The sequence below is a fragment of the Heptranchias perlo genome, chromosome 26 (genome assembly GCF_035084215.1).
Source record: "Heptranchias perlo isolate sHepPer1 chromosome 26, sHepPer1.hap1, whole genome shotgun sequence".
NCBI classification, from domain to species: domain Eukaryota; kingdom Metazoa; phylum Chordata; class Chondrichthyes; order Hexanchiformes; family Hexanchidae; genus Heptranchias; species Heptranchias perlo.
Genome location: NC_090350.1, coordinates 40,681,746 through 40,702,520, shown reverse-complemented (window position 1 = coordinate 40,702,520; position 20,775 = coordinate 40,681,746). Strand labels below are relative to the sequence as shown.

The 20,775-nt window shown below is 51.3% G+C and overlaps 1 protein-coding gene across 1 annotated transcript in view; it reads left to right on the top strand.

The window, feature by feature from the left end:
* The window catches only part of e2f2 (E2F transcription factor 2), a 40,648-nt gene extending 20,122 nt beyond the window's left edge, over window positions 1-20,526 (top strand). Inside the window, exons 2-7 of the mRNA XM_068007047.1 lie at window positions 10,984-11,089; window positions 12,522-12,741; window positions 13,358-13,516; window positions 14,822-14,936; window positions 16,614-16,839; window positions 17,753-20,526. Coding sequence (XP_067863148.1) covers window positions 10,984-11,089; window positions 12,522-12,741; window positions 13,358-13,516; window positions 14,822-14,936; window positions 16,614-16,839; window positions 17,753-17,994 — 1,068 coding nt within the window. The 3' untranslated portion in view covers window positions 17,995-20,526. The remainder of the gene's footprint in view (window positions 1-10,983; window positions 11,090-12,521; window positions 12,742-13,357; window positions 13,517-14,821; window positions 14,937-16,613; window positions 16,840-17,752) is intronic.
* Window positions 20,527-20,775: the final 249 nt, after the last annotated feature.

The following is a 20,775-nucleotide window of genomic DNA, read 5'->3' as shown; positions in this document are numbered from 1 at the left end:
TAAGTGTCACATGGGTGCAATAGGGGGCAAAATTCTGAGACCAAGAAGATTTACACTATACCTAACCCGTGTTGTACCTGCCCTGGGGGTGTTTGATGGGGCAGTGCAGAGGGAGCTTTACTCTGTATCTAACCCGTGCTGTACCTGCCCTGGGAGTGTTTGATGGGGCAGTGTAGAGGGAGCTTTACTCTGTATCTAACCCGTGCTGTACCTGCCCTGGGAGTGTTTGATGGGACAGTGTAGAGGGAGCTTTACTCTGTATCTAACCCGTGCTGTACCTGCCCTGGGAGTGTTTGATGGGACAGTGTAGAGGGAGCTTTACTCTGTATCTAACCCGTGCTGTACCTGCCCTGGGGGTGTTTGATGGGGTAGTGTAGAGGGAGCTTTACTCTGTATCTAACCCGTGCTGTACCTGCCCTGGGAGTGTTTGATGGGACAGTGTAGAGGGAGCTTTACTCTGTATCTACTGAGTTTAAAGCAGGGGTGGGGAGCGGGCGAGGGAACAAGAATGTGGAGACCAGGGGCCTTTAGGATGAAAATGGGGGGAACTTGACACGCAGGAGACGGGGGTGACTTAGGTGCTGCTCCCCTACTGCCGCCAGCTTGTCTTTGCGAGGAATGATTTACGTCCCATTCCATAATCCGTTCCCCTCACCTTAGCCCCCATATTATTGTGGGGTGTATATAATGGCTCTTTTTAATTGAGCGATTTCCTCCCTTCCCCCAGCTCCTGGTCCAGTCAGCCCCATGGAGACATTGAAATAGCTTCATGGCGCAGCATTCCTGTTGGAGCATTTCAGGCGGGAATGAGTTAACAGCTGCAGCACCCGCAGGGAGCAAGGAAGGCTTCCTCTGGGTCCTAGTGCCCACTTTTTTTTTGCTGCAGGTGGTCCTGTTCAAATGTCACAGACTCTTACAGCACAGAAGGAGGCCGTTCGGCCCATCGTGCCTGCGCCGCCTCTTTGAAAGAGCAGCTTGCAAGACTTGATCCCAGCTTGTAAAAGTGACCGACGGCCCCTCCACCGGGTGCAGCGCGAATCAAAAGGGTTCCTGGTTTAATGCCGGGTCTTTTGCAAACTCCACAAACCCAGTTCAGTGAATCATCCTCTCCGTGATCAGCCTCCGAAGAGACCGTGACGACTGATTTGTAGTTTGTGTTTCCCTCGATGTTCTGGCCTCCTCCAGTCTGGAACCGCTCGGTCACTTCCCAGAGATTGTCGTGTTTTTTTTAGATTAAAAATGTGATTTGTTGTTAAATCGAGGAACTATACTTTGTGCAAAGTTGATTTAAAATTCACCACAAGGGTCTGAAATGAGCAAACAAAGCAATTTACTTGACAGGAAATGCTTTCATTGACGGTATGGGTGGATGCCTGAGGGAGGGGAGGAATCCTTCGGAGGGTCTGTGGGGTGACTCTATCCCTCACCTTGATGAATTATATGTTTGAGCTGGTATTTTTTCCCCCCCCCCCCATCCCCCTCACAAAGTGCTTTTTAACTCTACGGGGATTTTGAAAATCGGTGGAGTTGGGAGAGCGAGGGAGAGGCCCAGTGATTTGCATTGAAGTCTCCATTAAAAAAAAATAAGCTCCAGGCAAATCCATCGGAGCCTCGACCGTCGCTTATGGGAATATTCGCTGTCTGCGGCTGAAGGAGCAAGTTGTTCATCAGCTGCTTCTCTCTTCTGCCCCCCCCCCCCCCCCCCGGCCCAAACTCCTGGTATCTGCTGATGTGTTGCTAACACCTGTTGAAGACGATTGTTACCAGCAGGTGCAGCACAGTCACGTCCGATGGTTCGAAACCCAGAGCAATCCAGCCAGCAACAAGTGAACTGCTGCCAACTTATCCGCGAGCCCCCTTTTTTTTAGAAGCTCAAAAAAACAAGTCCAGCTCTTGTTTAAATGGTGTCTGCCGTCACAGACCAATCTTCGGTGAGTCGTGTGTGGGATAGAAGCAGGAAGGTGCAAAGGAGCATATGGTCTGGTCACTTACCTCATTGCTGTTTGCGGGCTGCTGCGTTTTCTACGTTACAACAGTGACTACGCTTCAAAAAGTGCTTACTTGGCTTAAAGAAAGACTTTTATAAGAACATAAGAAATCGGAGCAGGAGTAGGCCATCCGGCCCCTCGAGCCTGCTCCACCATTCAACCAGATCACGGCTGATCTTCAACCTCAACCTCAACTCCACTTCCCCGCCCGATCCCCGTATCCCTTGATTCCCTTAGTGTCCAAAAATCTATCGATCTCAGCCTTGAATATACTCAATGACTCAGCATCCACAGCCCTCTGGGATAGAGAATTCTAAAAATTCACAACCCTCTGCGTGAAGAAATTCCTCCTCATCTCAGTCTTAAATGGCCGACCCCTTATCCTGAGACTATGCCCCCTAGTTCTAGACTCTCCAGCCAGGGGAAACAACCTCTCAGCATCTACCCTGTCAAGCTCCCTCAGAATCTTATATGTTTCAATGAGATCACCTCTCATTCTTCTAAACTCCAGAGAGTATAGGCTCATTCTACTCAATCTCTCTTCATAGATCAACCCTCATCCCAGGAATCAATCTAGTGACCCTTCGTTGCACCGCCTCTAAGGCAAGTATATCCTTCCTTAGATAAGGAGAACAAAACTGTACACAGTACTCCAGGTGTGGTCTCAGCAATGCCCTGCACAATTGTAGTAAGACTTCCTTACTCTTGTACTCCAACCCCCTTGCAATAAAGGCCAACATGTCATTTGCTTTCCTAATTGCCTGCTGTAGCTGCATGCTAACTTTTTGTGTTTCTTGTATGAGGGCACCCAAGTCTCTCTGAATACCAACATTTAATAGTTTCTCACCATTTAATAAAATATTCTGTTTTTCTATTCTTCCTACCAAAGTGAATAACCTCACATTTCCCCACATTATAATCCATCTGCCACCTTCTTGCCCACTCACTTAACCTGTCTATATCCCTTTGCAGACTCTTTATGTCCTCCTCACAGCTTACTTTCCCACCTAGCTTTGTATCATCAGCAAACTTGGATACATTACACTCGGTCCCTTCATCTAAGTCATTAATATAGATTGTAAATAGCTGAGGCCCAAGCACCGATCCTTGTCGTCCCCCATTAGCTCCAACCTGAAAATGACCCATTTATCCCTACTCTCTGTTTTCAGTCCTCTATCCATGCTAACATGTTACCCCCAACTCCATGGGCCCTTATCTTGCGTAACAACCTATGGCACTTTCATCGAATGCCTTTTAAAAATCCAAATATCCTACATCCACTGGTTCCCCTTTAACTACCTTGCTAGTTACATCCTCAAAAAACTCTAATAAATTTGTCAAACACTATTTCCCTTTCATAAAACCATGTTGACTCTGCCTAATCATATTATGATTTTCTAAGTGCCCTGTTACCACTTCCTTAATAATGGATTCCAGCATTTATGTGGCGCCTTTCAGGACATCCCAACACGATTTACAGCCAATGAAGTACCTGTTGAAATGTAGCCACTGTCGTAATGTAGGAAATGCGGCAGCCAATTGGTGCACGGCAAGATTCCACAAACAGCAATGTGATAATGATGCGATACTCTGATTTTTAGTGATGTTGGTTGAAGGTTAAATATTGGACAGAACACCGGAGAGAATTCTCCTGCTCTTCATCAAAATAGTGGCCACGGGATCTTTTACGTCCACCCGAGAGGGCAGACGGGGCCTCGGTTTAACATCTCGTCCGAAAGGCGGCACCTCTGACAGCGCAGCACTCCCTCGGTACTGGGCGCGTCGGCCTGGATTATGGGTTCGAGTCTCTGGAGCGCTTTGGGACATCCCGAGGTGGGGACAGGGGGCTCTGTGAATGCAAGTTTGTTCGTTCTTTCCATCTCGCCCTGGCTTGAGGCCCTCGGTCAAGCTTTAACCCTTTGACACGCTTTGCCCACTGCTCCTTTCGGAGGCTGGAGAGGTGGGTTGCCGGAGAGCGCTGGGCTATAAACACGGCCCGAGAGGGCGCTTGAAGTCCCGAAGCTCGGTCCTGTTTCGGTCGGGCGATGGAAAGTGACTCCCCCTCCCCCAAAGAAAGCACAACAAAAATAACATTTGAAGGCCTGCAGCTGGCCCCTGGCAACAGTTAACAATCAGGTGACCCTGCTTCCTGTGTTCAGGCCTGAAAACCAACCCGTGGGTCAGGAACCTTCTCTCTTAAAGGGGCAGAGCATCACCAACTGACCAAATATTAATACGGTACTTTAAAATAAAGGACCTTGAGAAGATGCAGCATCTGAAAAGACCGTTGCAATTTAACTGGCCGGTCTCTGTGTCCAGGAAGTATAATTCCACGGTACCCGTCTTAGGTTTTTCTCCAGGTTACTTCTCGAGCTCCCTGTGCGACCCGTTCCAAACCCTCGCCACCCTCTGTGGGCAGTAGTTAAATCTTATTTGTAGCTGCAACGCATCTCCCAAGTGCTTCACAGGAGGAACCGAAGGTTGACTGCTGTTATATGGGCACAACGCGGCAGCCATTTCGTACACAACAAGATCCCACCGACAGCAATGAAGTAAACACTCAGTAAATCAGCTCGATTGTATGAGGGGCAAAGTTGGTCAGGACACCGAGGGAGAACATTCTTCTCTCTGCATGTCTTTTTTTTTTGTTCCCTTTCTTTTACATAGAATTTACAGCACAGAAACAGGCCATTCGGCCCAACTGGTCTATGCCGGTGTTTATGCTCCACATGAGCCTCCTCCCTCCCTCCTTCATCTCACCCTATCAGCATATCCTTCTATTCCTTTCTCCCTCATGTGTTTATCTAGTTTCCCCTTAAATGCATCTACACTATTCGCCTCAACTACTCCTTGTGGTAGCGAGTTCCGCATTGTAACCACTCTCTGGGTAAAGAAGTTTCTCCTGAATTCCCTATTGGATTTATTAGTGACTATCTTATATTTATGGCCGCTAGTTTTGGACTCCCCCACAAGTGGAAACATCATCTCTACATCTACCCTGTCAAACCCTTTCGTAATTTTAAAGACCTCCATCAGACCACCCCTCAGTCTTTTTTCTAGATAAGATAGTCACTAATAAATCCAATAGGGAATTCAGGAGAAACTTCTTTACCCAGAGAGTGGTTAGAATGTGGAACTCGCTACCACAGGGAGTAGTTGAGGCGAATAACATAGATGCATTTAAGGGGAAACTAGATAAACGCATGAGGGAGAAAGGAATAGAAGGATATGCTGATAGGGGGAGGTTCGTGTGGGACATAAACACCAGCATGGACCAGTTGGGCCGAATGGCCTGTTTTCTGTGCTGTACATTCTACATCATAGTGTTGATTGGTGCTACCATGTTATCCTGCAGTGCAACTCAATCATTGGCCTCTGGTATTATGGGAATGGGCAAGGAAGATGAAGGTCTCTGTGAGCAATCTCTTCGATCTTTTCCGGCCTACGATGTGACCACAACACCTTGCTGCTCCAAAACCCAGACCGAGAGCCAATGTCGGTCAGCGAGCACAGGGGTAATGGGAGAACGGGACTTGGTGCGAGTTAGGATACGGGCAGCAGAGTTTTGGATGAACTCAAATTTAATGGAGAGTGGAAGGCGCTTGACAGGAGAGACACCTGGTTTAGGGCCTCTTCCCTCCTGGTTGACGTGTTGAACTGTTTAACAGTCCTGGCTGAGCTTTGATTGGGTCCCTTAACGTCACGAGCAGTGGGTTGCCCGGTGTGCCTGTTGCCTTGTTTCTGTGCGTCTGAAGATTGTTGACACAAGGCCCAGAAACCTGCCCCTGGAGCTCCTTGTCTGCTGGCTGTAAGGGTCCCAATGTGAAAGGAGTCTCAAATCCAGTCCCTGCTAGCCATGGGGCTCCCAACCACAACCCTCCCCCACCCCACCCCCAATTTGGCACTTAACTATGAGCCTCCCTCCGAGAGGGCTGATGTTGAAGGACTTTGTTAGGGGAAAGTAAAGGGAGCTTTACGTTGGATCTAACCCACGCTGGAGTGACCTGGGAGAGCTGGATGGAAACTATTCCAATTGCCACAGCAAATGTCCATCACTTAAAATCTGCCTGACTATTAAAGTGCTCGAGCTGCATTGGGAGACTCTGAGAGGCCATTGTTGGGTTGGGATGGTGCTGTTTAACACCAACGTAATTCACCGATAGGGCAGAAGAAGGGGTCCAGTTGGGACGCAATGGGGCTTCTGAGACTAGACTGCAGCAGAGTTCAGGATGCACATGTGGCGTGGGGCAGGATAGGCCGGGCCCTGTGAACAGACGCTGAGTGTTCGAGGGGCAGCTACAAACTCGATAGTGAGGCCCCAGCTCGGCACTGCCACCAAGTGGGGGTAACGGGGAAACTGCAGCTCGGGAATGGACCCGATCGAACAATGCAGCAGTGTGTTGAGGGCAGGGCGATGGAGAGGGGTGCGGGAGGGGGAGGGAGAGGGGAGGTGGGGGCAGGAGAGGGAGGGGAGGTGAGAGGGGACGGGGGGGTGGGGGCAGGAGAGGGAGAGGGGGGTGCAGGAGGGGGGGTGGGGGCAGGAGCGGGAGAGGAGAGGGGCGGGAGAGGGGAGGGGGGGACGAGGGGGCAGGAGCGGGAGGGGGGACGGGGGGTGCGGGAGGGAGAGCGGAGGGGAGGGGGGGACGGGAGGTGGTGGGGAGAGAGAGATGTGGGGGGTGGAAGAGGGTGAAAAAGGGGGAGAAAGGAGGGGGGGGGGAAGAGAAAGAGAGAGGGGAAGAGAGAAAAAACTAATGGAGTAAAGTAGAAATTGTTTGAAGTGGGACAGTAACAGGACCTCAATGCCCTGGATTAGGGAGTGTGGCAAGAAATGGTCCAGAGTTCATGTGTCTAATGACTCCTGCAACAAAATACTCCTGCAACAAAATACTCCTGCAGGTATTGGGTGAGGAGAGAATCTGAATCGGGTGTGGTGCCTCCCATGGTCTGATAGCTGGTCAGTCGTCACTATCTGGGCAGCAGCTCCTGTTTAAATGTTAATCTCCGGGCAGGAGCGGGGGGAGTAGCAGATACGGAGAAGACCTATCCGTCTGTTGCATCTGTTGAGGGATGGGTGTGACCGGACTCATGACCTGCCTGCGTGGAGCGGAGGTGGCGAATTAGCAGGGACTGTTCTCTCGATTTGTACACGCACAATCTGGCAGCTTCTCTCCGCAGCTCAGCCGCGCACCCAGTGACCCGGAGGAGAGCGGCGACTCGTGAAATTGGCCTCCAATTCTGGCCTCTTGCGCGCACCCGATTTCCATCGCCCCGCCATTGGCGGCCGTGTCTCCAGCTGCCTGGGCCCTAAGCTCTGGAATTCCCTGCCTAAACTTTTGTCTGATAATCAGTCGCTCCTGTGAAGCGCCTTGGGACGTTTTCCTACGTTTAAAAGCGCTGTGTAAATGCAAGTTGTGTGTAGGTTGGCTGCTCGACTGTGAGAAGCATCACAGCCCGGCCAGCTCCTGTATTCTGCGAACGTACTAGAGCAGTGTTCGTCCCACAATCTCCTCCATTTCTCCCTTCCCCCACCCCGCAGCGGAAAAGGGACACAGAGGCCCAGTTGTCACTCCCCGACTGAGACCCATCTAACTCGGCACAGACTGAGACTGGAGTCTGGGATCATGTCATCTGTAGGGCCCAGTCCCACCAGAAAGTCACATCGGCAGTTGCTCAGCTGAACTTGTAGGCTCAAAAGCGTCAACTGCAGAGTTGTCCCTTTGAAAAAAACTCTGCTGCCCGTGTCCTAACTCGCACCGAGTCCCGTTCACCCATCACCCGCTGTGCTCGCTGACCGACATTGGCTCCCGGTCCAGGAACGCCTCGATTTAAAAAAAATTCTCGTCCTTGTTTTCAAATCCCTCCGTGGCCTCGCCCCCTCCCTGTCTCTGTAACCTCCTCCAGCCCTAAAACCCTCCGAGATCTCTGCGCTCCTCCAATTCTGGCCTCTTGCGCATCCCCAGTTTTCATCGCTCCACCATCGGCGGCCGTGCCTTCAGCTGCCTGGGCCCTAAGCTCTGGAATTCCCTCCCTAAAACCTCTCCGCCTCTCTCTCCCCTCCTTTAAAACATTCCTTAAAACCTACCTCTTTGACCAAGCTTTTGGTCACCTGTCCTAATAACCCCTCGTGTGGCTCGGTGTCTGATAATCGCTCCTGTGAAGCGCCTTGGGACGTTTTTACTACATTTAAAGGCCCTGTATGAATGCAAGTTGTCGTAGGGTGTTGAGTTCGAAAGCTCTAACCTCAGCAGCCTTCTCCCGAGGACAGTTCCCACTTCAACTGTGCAATCGCGGTGGCTAAGAAATCAATCAGCAGCAGCCTGTTCAGAGGAAGCGGGGGGGGCCTTGAACGCGTTGGCCACGGCAACCCGACTCGCTTTACGTTGCGATGGTTAGCTGGCCGTGTCAGCGGGAGATTTACTTGACACTAGGTGTGGGGTCACTAATGGTGTCAAATCAGTTGAAGAGCAGGGCTCCAGTAATGATGTTTGTAATAACCAGGTGCCTGGAGGGGGGTGGGTGGGGGGAGGGAAAAAGGGCCTGCCTTTAGAATCCTGAGGTCGGCCTTCAAAAGGCTTCTGCCATGGCAACACCCCCTGATGATGAACGACTGCAGTTAGTGGTTTCCCTTGCGGTTTTTTTGGATCCTCTCTGAAGGTGCAGTGAGTCTTCTGATGCTGCGGTTTGTGGGGCCGTGCACGCTGAGGCCTACAGTGACTGAGCAAACTTCAGAAGCCTTGCTGTGCGGAGCCGCTGACCCGGGTTGTGAATTAGCCCCGCGGGCCTGCTCTGTAAATGGTGCAGCGTTTTCGCAATCAGTCGGAGCGATGACGAAGATGGCCACCGCTGTTTCCTGCGTGGTTTGAACTCCCCAAGGGAGACCCCCACCTTCCCGCCGTCCCCAATCCTGTCCCTTCTCAAAGGCACGGCCTCGTGCTCCACCGGGTACCGGCCCGCTGCAGTACCTCGTCCGATTTTTGCGATTGATTTTTTAAAAATATATTATTCGTTCATGGGATGTGGGCGTCGCTGGTGAGGCCGGCATTTATTGCCCATCCCTAATCGCCCTTGAGAAGGTGGTGGTGAGCCGCCTTCTTGAACCGCTGCAGTCCGTGTGGTGCCTTTTTAGAAGTAAGTGTGAGCTATTCGACTATGGGGAACATCACAAGGGAGCCTAAGGTCCACGTCTGTGCCGACAGGGATCACCCCCTAATGGGTAAGGACCCTGGCTGATGTTTGCTCTCCCCAGCCCAGTAGGGTTGCCAACCCTTCAGGATTGTCCTGGAGTCTCCAGGAATTAAAGACTAATCTCCAGGATTCTGCTGCGAGCAAAAATCCAGGAGAAAAATCATAGCGGTATTAATTAATGTGGGGTTTTTTCATTTTCTAGGACACTTTTGGTTATCGTGAAAATATTGGACATGGGTTGGGGGGGGAATGGAGGCCATTTGACTGGATGATTTTTGACCATCAATCAGGTAACAAAGAGCTTATTCACTTTCCGATTGGCCATGCCCCGCCTTCCCCTAGCCAATCGGAAAGCGAGTAGACTCTTTGTTGTCGGGCGACCAATGGCGGGGGTGTGTTGTGGGGGGGGTGCGGTTGGTCATGTGATGAGACCTCCTGGAATACGTCCAACCAGAGTTGGCAACCCCAGTCACCGAGTCCGCCTGTCGTCCACCTGGCACGGGCCAGGGACTGCGCGTGGGATCTTCCTGAACTGTGTGACTCGCCTGCTCGTTGGGCAGTTTGCTTCCCTGCTGTGCCATTGCAGGAAACTCCTGCTTCTTCCAAACTTTGAGAGTCGGAAGGGCCTGTTTCTTGGGTTATTGTGATTGATATTTAACCTCTTTCCCTCACTCCATCACCCTCATCTTCTAACCTCATTTTTTAATCGTGGTTGCTTGTTTTTTTTTTAATTGAACCTGTATATCACCATTCGATATGAACCTTTTGTTTTTTTTTTAAAGAGTGCAGATATATTTGTATAAATAAATCAGCAGCATGTCCCCTTCATACAGCCCTGTTTGAATAGTTGAGGTTTTCAAAATGGTGGACGTGTTTAAATGGAGAATTTGCATTTATATAGCGCCTTTCATGACCTCAGGACGTCCCACAGTGCTTTACGGTCAATGAAGTACTTTTTGAAGTGTAGTCACTGTTGTAATGTAGGAAACACAGCAGCCAATTTGCGCACAGCAAGATCCCACAAACTGCAATGTGATAATGACCAGATCGTCTACCTTTTAGTGATATTGGTTGAGGGATAAATATTGGCCCAGGACTCTGGGGAGAACTCCCCTGCTCTTCTTCGAAATAGTAACATGGGATGTTTGATGTCTACCTGAGAGGGCAGATGGGGTTAACGTCTCATCTGAAAATCGGCATCTCCAACAGTGCAGCACTCCCTCGGTACTGCACTGGGAGCACGGCCTAGATTTTGTGCTCAAGTCTCTGGAGTGGGACTTGAACCCACGAAGAGGCGAGAGTGCGACCCACTGAGCCACGGCTGACGCGCACACACAGCCCTTAACTTGTTCTCTGAATAAAGAAACTGGAAGTTATCTTCATGGTTTAGCGAGTGTGGCACTCAGCCATACACACCAGGAAGGCCCCAGGATGCCCCTGGTCCCGACCTTGGTTAGCGCCATTGGGCACTAGGGGTTCGACAATTAACCTCCGCTCCCCTGGGTGGAGATTCCTGCTTTTAATTTGCGTACCTCTGTCGCGCAAGGACCGGATTGTGTTCTGCCGATGCCTCCCACAGTTGAATAAACCCCTGCCCCTTGCTGCCTAGATTCCCGTTAAAGAATGGGCACTCGGGGGTCGCTGTGCTCTGGGTGGGGGAGGGGGGGGGTGGAAACTGACCCTGGAGCCGGGAGGGGGAGGGGGTGGGCGGGAGGTAAGACTGGGAGGAGATTTATAACAGAACAAATTAATATATTTTACAAACGAATGTCAAACCACAATTCATTTCCTCTTGGTTTTTTTTTTCCAGGCAAAACGCAAACTGGACCTGGAAGGCAGCGAGCACCAGTATTTACCGGAATTTCGAACTCCGAAGGGAAAAGGGAAAATGCCGGCCAGGATTCCCAGTCCGAAAAGTAAGAACAAAAGAAATAGGAGCAGGAGTAGGCCATTCGGCCCCTCGAGCCTGCTCCGCCGTTCATTAAGATCATGGCTGATCTGATCCTAACCTCAAATCTAAATTCATGTCCAATTTCCTGCCCGCTCCCCGTAACCCCTAATTCCCTTTACTTCTAGGAAACTGTCTATTTCTGTTTTAAATTTATTTAATGATGATGTAGCTTCCACAGCTTCCTGGGGCAGCAAATTCCACAGACCTCCCACCCTCTGAGTGAAGAAGTTTCTCCTCATCTCAGTTTTGAAAGAGCAGCCCCTTATTCTAAGATTATGCCCCCTCTTTTTTTTTTTTTTTCCCCCCCGCCCCCGGCTCCCCCAATGAGGGGTGCTGAAGCCAATGGTAACCTGCCACTGGTACAACTACCTCAGATGAACTGTCTCGGCACGGACCAGGGATCAAACCTGGGGCCCTCCTGGTCTCCAGATCGGAGCTATTCAGCGAGTATCGAGTGTTAGTTCGGAAAGTGCCAATTGACTAGAATGGTATCGCGGATGAGGGACTTCAGTTAGGTGGAGAAGCTGGGATTGTCCCCCTTAGAGCAGAGAAGGTTACGGGGAGATTTGATGGAGAGGGCTTTGATAGAGTAAATAAGGAGAAACTGATTCCAGTGGCAGGAGGGTCGGTAACCAGAGGACACAGATTTAAGGTAATTGGCAAAAGAACCAGAGGGGAGAAGAGTAGAAATTTTTTTACGCAGCGAGTTGTTCTAATCTGGAATGCGCTGCCTGAAAGGAAGCAGATTCAATAATAACTTTCAAAAGGGAATTGGATAAATACAACAACAACTTGCATTTATATAGCGCCTTTAACATATAGTAAAACGTCCCAAGGCTCTTCATGGGAGCGATTATCGAACAAAATTTGACACCGAGCCACATAAGGAGATATTAGGACAGGTGACCAAAAAGCTCGGTCAAAGAGATGGGTTTTAAGGAGGAGAGAGAGGCGGAGAGGTTTAGGGAGGGAATTCCAGACCCTAGGGCCGAGGCAGCTGAAGGCACGGCCGCCAATGGTGGAGCGATGGAAATCGGGGGATGCGCAAGAGGCCAGAATTGGAGGAGCGCAGAGATCTCGGAGGGCTGGAGGAGGTTACAGAGATAGGGAGGGGGGGGGCGAGGCCATGGAGGGATTTGAAAACAAGGATGAGAATTTTAAAATATACGGAAAGGAAACGTTTGCAGGGCTGTGGGGGAAGAGTAGGGGAGCGGGACTAATTGGATAGCTCTTTCAAAGAGCCGGCACAGGCACGATGGGCCGAATGGCCTCGCCCTGTGCTGTACGATTCAGTGAGTTGCCGCCCTGAGTGCGTCGGGATTTCTCCGAGGTTTGGCCGCTCGATTTGATTTTGAGATCTGACCTTTTCTCTTCCCCTGCCCCCACCCCCCCCGCAGCTCCCAAGTCCCCTGGGGAGAAGACTCGGTACGACACCTCGCTCGGGCTGCTGACCAAGAAATTTGTCCACCTGCTCAGCGAGTCCCCCGACGGAGTCCTGGACCTGAATCGCGCGGCGGAGGTCCTGGAAGTCCAGAAAAGGCGGATTTACGACATCACCAACGTTTTGGAAGGAATTCAGCTCATCAGGAAGAAATCCAAGAATAACATCCAGTGGATGTAAGTCGTCTCCCAGGGATCCTGACGGGGGCCGAGCTTTCAAAAAATAGCCATTGGGTTGTGAGCTCGAGCTCCTTGGTCTTGGGGTCGCAAACTCTGTGGTTGGACGTATCCCTGGAGATGTCATCACATGACCTCCAACTGCTCCGCCCCCACACACCATTGGCCGGCCAACATGTCCACCCTCGCATCCCACGGCCAATTGGAAAGCAAGTAGGCTGATTTGGATGGTTCTTAACTATCAATCAAACCCCCCTCTGCCATCTCCAATATATTTATATCGAATAAACAAAATTGTTACAAATAAGATGGAAAAATTACACTTTATAATTTAACACCCCCAATGATGTTGCTCCCAACAGTGTCCTGGAGGATTAATCTTCAATTCCTGGAGACTCCAGGGCAATCCTGGAGGGTTGGCAACCCTGGGGTGGAGGCGGGGTATTTTGTGCGCAGTAAATGGCGGCTGCTGTCCCCTCCTAAACTTGGGGGTTTAGGATCAGGGAACCCTAAAAGTCGAGTGTCGGGGCTCAGTGGGGTCCAAGCATCCTGAGCCGCTAACTGAGGGGCCGTCGCTGACTGACCGACCGACCGACTGACTGCTTCTCTCTTGCAGGGGCCGCAGTCTGTTTGAAGACACGTCCGTCGTGGCGAAGCAGCAGTGCCTGAGGCAGGAGCTGACTGACCTCGGGCAGAAGGAGAGGTCACTCGATGACTTGATCCACAACTGCAGCACGCAGCTGAAAATGCTGACGGACGATGAGGAAAATCAGAGATATCCTTTTACCCGTTAGCGGGTTGCACTGAGGTCCCACCCTCTGTGGGGGAGGGGGGGGTTTGCCTCCCGCCCTCTGTGTGTCTTTTTTCCCCTTCCTCTCCGCTCTAGTATCATCACTCTCCGCTCCTGCCTGGCCGGGCCCCCTTGTGCCAGGATCCCCCTCCCCGCTGTCCCCTCTGTCTGCGCTGCGGCGGCTCGATGTTGCCCGTCACCCGGCTTTTTATACAGTTTGGAGGCAGCTGCCTCCCAGCGGATGGGGCACCGGGGCGGGGCGGAGATTGACTCTCTCAAACCTGTCTCCTAACTGTCCCAGGAAGCCGATCGGGATGGTGGGAACGGGGAGGCACAGCCCAGAAAGGTGCTGGCACTGAACTCCCGATCGGCCATGGTTTTGCGATGACGAGCTCTCTTCTGGAGGAAGCTTTGCTGACTAGGACAATCCCAGGCTTTAAATTCTGGGAGAGATGAGATCATTTCTGTGGTTGCCAGAGCAACCATGCCTCGCGTCTGCTTCACTCTCTCTCTCTCTCTCTCTCTCTCTCTCTCTCTTTCGTCCGTCCTCCTTCAGTATCTCTCCTGGGCTCCTCACCGCCTTTCTGGAAAGAGAATGGAGAGGCGGGAGGAGGATAGGGGCTGAAGGGGACAAAGCCTTGAGGGGAGGGAAGCTTTAACGAACGTTGAATTATTAATCTCTGCTCAGGTGTCGGCCGTGGATCAGTGGGTAGCACTCTTGCTCTGTGAGTCAGAAGGTTGTGGGTTCAAATCCCACTCCAGAGACTTAGGCACATAATCTATACTGACGCTCCCAGTGCCAGTGCTGCACTGTCGGATGAGACGTTAAACCGAGGCCCCGTCTGCCCTTTCAAGTGGACATAAAAGATCCCATGGCACTATTTTGAAGAAGAGCGGAGAGTTCTCTCTGGTGTCTTTCAACCAACCTCACCTAGACAGATTATCTGGTCATTTATCGCATTGCGTTTGTGGGATCTTGCTGTGCGCAAATTGGCTGCCATGTTTCCTACATTACAACAGTGACCGCACTTCAAAAAAGTTCTTAATTGGCTGTAAAGCGCTTTGGGACGTCCTGAGGTTGTGAAAGGCGCGATAGAAATGCAAGTGTTTCCACGGTAACCGGGGATTGGGGGGGCATTGCCAGTGAGCTGGTCCATGAACGATTGGCGCAAGGCGGGTGACGTCCACGGTGTCTGCTCCGTGCTTTTGCCATGGGGAACGTCAACGACTGCGTGCTCAGTGCGACTTGGAATCCGTTTTTGCATTTTTCTGCCTTAACCTCCCACTCACGCTGGCTTACGTCACGTACCAGGACATCCGCTCGATCGGCAGTTTCCAGGACCAGACGGTGATCGCGGTGAAAGCTCCGCCGGAGACCAGGCTGGAGGTGCCCGACGTCCGTGAGGTAAGGAACGGTGTCCTGGTCGCGTCTTTCAGTCAGCCGTGGCTCAGTGGGTAGCACTCTCACCTCGGGGTCAGGAGGGCGCGGGTTCGCAGTCCCACTCCAGAGACTTGAGCACATAATCTATACTGACGCTCCCAGTGCCAGTACTGAGGGAGCGCTGCACTGTCGGAGGTGCTGACTTTCAGATGAGACTTTAAATTGAGGCCCCCTCAGGAGGACGAGAAAGATCCCATTGCCCTATCGGAATAAGAGCGGGGGAGTTCTCCTCGGTGTCCTGGCCAACATTTATCCCTCAACCAACATCACTAAAAACAGATTACCTGGCCATTATCACATTGCTGTTTGTGGGATCTTGCTGTGCGCAAATTGGTTGCCGCGTTTCCTAAATTACAACAGTGACTACACTTCCAAAAATACTTCATTGGCTGTAAAGAGCTTTGGGATGTCTTGAGCATTTGACAGGCGCGATATAATTGCACGTCTGTCTTTCTTTATATAGTGCCTTTCAGGACCTCAGGATGTCCCAAAGCGCTTTACAGCCAATGAAGTACTTTGAAGTGTACTCACTGTTGTGATGTAGGAAACGCAGCAGAGAATTTGTGCACAGCAAGATCCCACAAACAGCCACGTGATTATCACCTGTTTTAATGATGTTGGTTGAGGGATAAATACTGACCGGGTCACCAGCCAAGGTAGCGTCGCTAAACGATCGGGCCGCTGACTCGAGGGTGCTGGGACCCAAGCGGAGGCTGAGGGAGAGGGTCTGGGGAGTGGGGGAGGTCCAGTGATGTTGTCCTCGGGGCTCGATGCATCACCAGCAAGGCTCCCTCCAAAAGAGAGTGGCGGGTCAGGAATTGGGCCCAATACCGGGGGCCAGACCGGACGTTGGGCGAGAGAATAGGGTCTGCTTGTCAAAAGGGATGCGGAGGGTGGAATCGAACGATGGCCCCGCACACGGAATAAATCCAAGTGCATTAATTTGCTAAGAATGGAGACTTGGCCCAGTTTCTGGAATCCAGTGGAAGCGCTGTAGAGCCACCTGGTGACCAGGGATGGAAGCACGATGCTACGGACAGCGTTTATAAAACTTGTAACGTTACAGCCAACTTTAACCGTGAGATTTTAAAATTCTCATCCTTGGTTTTCAAAACCCTCTGTGGCCTCGCCCCTCCCTATCTCTGTGACCTCCTCCAGCCCGACAACCCTCCCGAGATCTCTGCGCTCCTCCGATTCTGGCCTCTTGCGCATCCCCGATTTCCGTCGCTCCACCGTTGGCGGCCGGGCCCTGAGCTCTGGAATTCCCTCCCTAAACCTCTCCGCCTCTCTCTCCTCCTTTTTAAGACGCTCCTTAAAACCCACCTATTTGACCGAGCTTTTGATCACCTGTCCTAATATCTCCTTATGCGGCTCGGTGTCAAATTTTGTTTGATAATCGCTCCCGTGAAGCGCCTTGGGACGTTTTTACTACGTTAAAGGCGCTATATAAATGCAAGTTGTTGTTGTTGTTGTCCCGCCGTAGCGCCACCTACGTGTATAACAGGTACTGCGGGGGGAGTGTCGCGATCCTCCTTGTGTTTCTGATCAAGTAACTGGCTGCAATCTGAGGTTCTCGCTGAACCGTCCACTCTCTGGGCCGCACAGACTGACCGATGCCCCCCCCCGGTTGTGCCTCGACAGGAGAACCTGCAGATTTACTTGAAGAGCACCAACGGGCCGATCGAGGTGTACCTGTGCCCGGAGGAGGTGGCGGAGGAGAGCAGCCCAGCGAAACACAGCACGCCCAAGAAGGAGGACCGGGGCTTCTACTCGTCCGTCCAGGGGGCCGACCCCGGGACACAGCCTCAGGCCCAAGCTGAGATCGACTGTCTGAAAACCATCTGCAAGCTTGAAATTAAAGAGGAGGGTGAGTTCAATGCGGGGGGAAGGTGTGGGGTCATCCACTCTGGACCTAAAGAACAGGAGATCAGAGTATTTTCTAAATGGCGAGAAGCACGGGAACTGTGGAGGAGCAGAGAGATTCTGGGGTCCAAGTACAGAAATCACCAAAAACTAGTGGACAGGAACAAAAAATAATTAAAAAGGCGAATGGAATGTTGGCCTTTATCTCGAGGGCTGGAATACAAAGTAATGGTACAGTTTATATGAAGCTCTGGTTAGACCCCATTTAGAGAGACTGGGTTCGGGTCTGGGCACCGCACCTCAGGAAGGATATATTGGCCTTGGAGGGGGTGCAGTGCAGATCCACCAGAATGATACTGGGGATAAAAGGGTTAAATTATGAGCACAGGTTGCAGAGACTGGGCTTGTATTCCCTCGAGTACCGAAGATTAAGGGGTAATGTAAATTGAGGTGTTTAAGATGATTAAAGAATTCGATAGGGTGGAGAGAGAGAGAGAAACTACTTCCTCTGGTGGGGGGGGGGGGGGGGAAGAGTCCAGAACAAGGGGGCATAACCTTAAAATTAGAGCCAGGCCGTCCAGGGGTGATGTCAGGAAGCACTTCTTCACACAAAGGGGAGTGGAAATCTGGAACTCTCTCCCCCAAAAAAAGCTGCTGAGGCTGGGGGTCAATTGAAAATGTCAAAACTGAGATTGATAGATTTTTGTTGGGTGAGGGGATTAAGGGTTATGGAACCGAGGTGAGTAAATGGAGTTAAGATACAGATCGGCCATGATCTAATTGAATGGTGGAACAGGCAGAATGGCCTCCTCCTGTTTCTATGCCAAAACATACCGAGAATTAACAAACAAACAACTGGGATACAAAAATTAACGTTCACTTTTTCTTTGCTCACCCCCCCAACCTCGTTGTTACAGAGTCTCTGAAGCCAGTGTTGCCGAGTTCCTTGCTGGACTGCGAGGATGGTGTCCTCGATCTATCTCATCACCTCCTCCAGCAGACCGAGGACCAGCTCCCCTCCACCTCCTACGGTGATGCCCCTTTCGTCAGCTTCTCGCCACCCCTGGACCGGGAGGACTACCTGTGGAGTCTGGAGGACGGGGAAGGGGTCAGCGACCTCTTCGATTCCTACGACCTGGACGAACTGCTCCGCAACTAACCCACGACCCCCCCCCCCCCTGCTCCCATCCCCGCCCCGCCCCCCCCAACACACACACCCTCCATCGTCAAACAGTTTTATTTTCCTAAAGGTATCGGTGACGGCATCTAACCGGCCGTAGAGGGATACGGTTACCCGGTAGTTTACCCTTGAACGTGACCACTTAAAAAGGGCAACAGACTTGCCACCATCACCGGGAGTGGCGCCTCGGGAGTTGCCTGGCGTTCCGACGAGAGCTGCTGGAATCTAAAGGACCGGGTACCGGCTGGGAGGGGAGAAGGAATTGATCCTCGTCACTCGGGGTCCGCGCTGAAACGCCGTGCACCCGTTGTACTCTTGAGTTTCAAAGAGGGAGTCTCGCCATCTGTTTTATTCCGCGATCACTTGGGTCTGTTGGCGGGGGAGGGGGGGGAGGTAGTAAGAGGAGTAAAACTGCTCTCTGCTTCCCCCCAGTTTAAAAACTTCTGCCCCGTTTCACACTCTCTCTTTATTGCTGCGTTTCTTGCTCCGACTAGATTTCGATATGTGCATCCCCCCCACCCCCGGTTGAGTGATGCGATGATGTCACTGTGCAGCTCCGTTTAGAAACCAAGTGACACAGATTACCGGGGCGGTGTCCCTTTAAATCTTTTGCCCCGGACTGATTGGCTACCGACCTGAGGTCACAAAGGGATCAGTCGATTCCGTTTAGTGTGTTTGGGATTCTCGGGTTCTACTTAATGCCCGTCCAATCGAAAGGAGATATTTTCCGAGTGTCGCCGGCCAGGATTCCGATTGGCTCGTCCACCGTCAAACATAAATTGTCATTGGGTGGAGTGAGGAATGGGCTGGGAGGGGTCACTGAGATGGGGGACTGAATTAACCTCGGTGAATAATCCTGACTATTATCGCTGTGACGTCGCTGTGACCTGAGAGGGACAGGCCTGTGTTGTCCGATTGGGTATCGAGTTACTCAATCAGGTTATCCAAATTCACTGTAATTTAACTACTGTGGAGGAACTTAAGAAAAGGGCCCTAGACAAAGTGATTTGGTTTGCTAAATGTTCTGTCAGTGTGACGCTGAGCGACATTCTCCGGGTAAGGTCCTCGGTTCAGTCCCTGATCTGTTAAATCTCGGCCGCTCGGATACTATAAACTGGCTACGTCGTCCCAGGAAAGGGGCGCGCTCCTACTCCTGATGCCTCCTGCAGTCAAATAGCCTGCTGAGTCTCGAGCTCCAATGAAGAATGGCCGCTTGAGTGAGGTACCAGTGGGTGTCCTCGGAGCCGTGTCCAGCAGAGAGGGTGGCGGTGGAATGGGTTTGCCGATGGCCAGACTCCCCTCTTTAGTTCCATGTGCAGTGTTGGGGTGATCGTTCCTATTGAGAGAATGTTTACTGATCTGAATCGGATTTTAGATGGATTTCTATGGTGCTTTTTTTAAAAAAAAAATATTTTTTTTTAGAACGATGCAGGTTTAAAAACTCGGTTTATGCTTAACAAGTGTAACCTACCGAAATCTGTGTTTCTCAGGATGGGTGGACACTGGTCACTTCCTGTGGGGACAGGAAGTGGACACTCGATTGTCTTGTTAAAAAACCCACTCAGGGTGTATCTGAAATGTTGGAAACCGAGTTAACTCTTTGTTTTCTGTCATCTGTTCTGAAGGGCCCACTTGCTCGACCTGATTTATCACCACCACCCCCCACAAAAACAAAAAAAGAAGAATCTTTTACTATTCCAAAGCAACGTTACGTCACAAAAATGCAAGAACTGTATGACTGAAGCTGTGGTGCCCAAACTCTGCCTCCCGAGTCTCTGCTCTCCGTCCGTCTGCAAGCAGGGTCCTGGCGGAGACCCCCTCCCCTCCCGCTTTCTGTTTTGCACTTCCGTTACTTTCTCGAATTTCCGCAGGCTGGGAGCGGAGAGTCTGTGCTCCAACCCTGCTCCCTCGCTGGTGGGCCAATCCCAAATAAGATCCGCTCGTCTCGGTGGCTTGAGATACGTTCACGGACGAAACGTTCGTTTTAAGTTTACGGTCGAGTTTTGGCAGCAGGCCGTCCGCTCTGTTGTGCCTGTGCCGACTCACTGAAAGAGCAGTCCCTTTTCCCCCCTTTCGGCCCATCGTCATGCCTGTACTGGCTCTCTGACCGAGCTATCCGTAGTCCCACGTCCCTGTCCGTGTGTGTCAAAGAACAATGCCTGACCAAAGCAATGTTTGGACATTCCCTGTTTTAGAACCAACCAGCACCTGATGAATTGCCAAAAATAGGAGTTGGTTAAACTGTAAATATTTTTTTGAGACTTTAAAAACTATGTTGATGTGTACAGAGGAGAGAAAAAAAAGAGAGTTTTTAGTTGTAGGCTTTTATATAAAATATGTATAGTTGTGTTTGAGGAGATGTGAGTTCTGTGTGCATGTGTGTTTGTGACAAGTGGTGTTTGAATTAAACGTGTTGTACAGTCCCGATTATCCACTGAGAGTTTTCACAGGAGACCAGTGGATTGCACAGTAGGGATCTGCGGGAGGGGGAGGGAGGGGGGACGGGACGCACTGACGAGCTGTTTTAGGGCAAGGGGTGTGTGTGTGTGTGCGGAGGTTCCCCTCAAACGTAGCTTCCCTTTTAATGGCACCTTTTCTTTTCCCAATCTTTCAGCGGGTTATTCTCAAACTGATGGCCAAAAAAATTGGAGAGTTGGTGTAAGGATGAGCGAGCACCTCACCTCCCCACTCCCCTGGCCTCCCTCCCCCTCCCTGCTCTGGTCACCGATGGAACTTGTGTTATAAATGCCAGCTTCCATT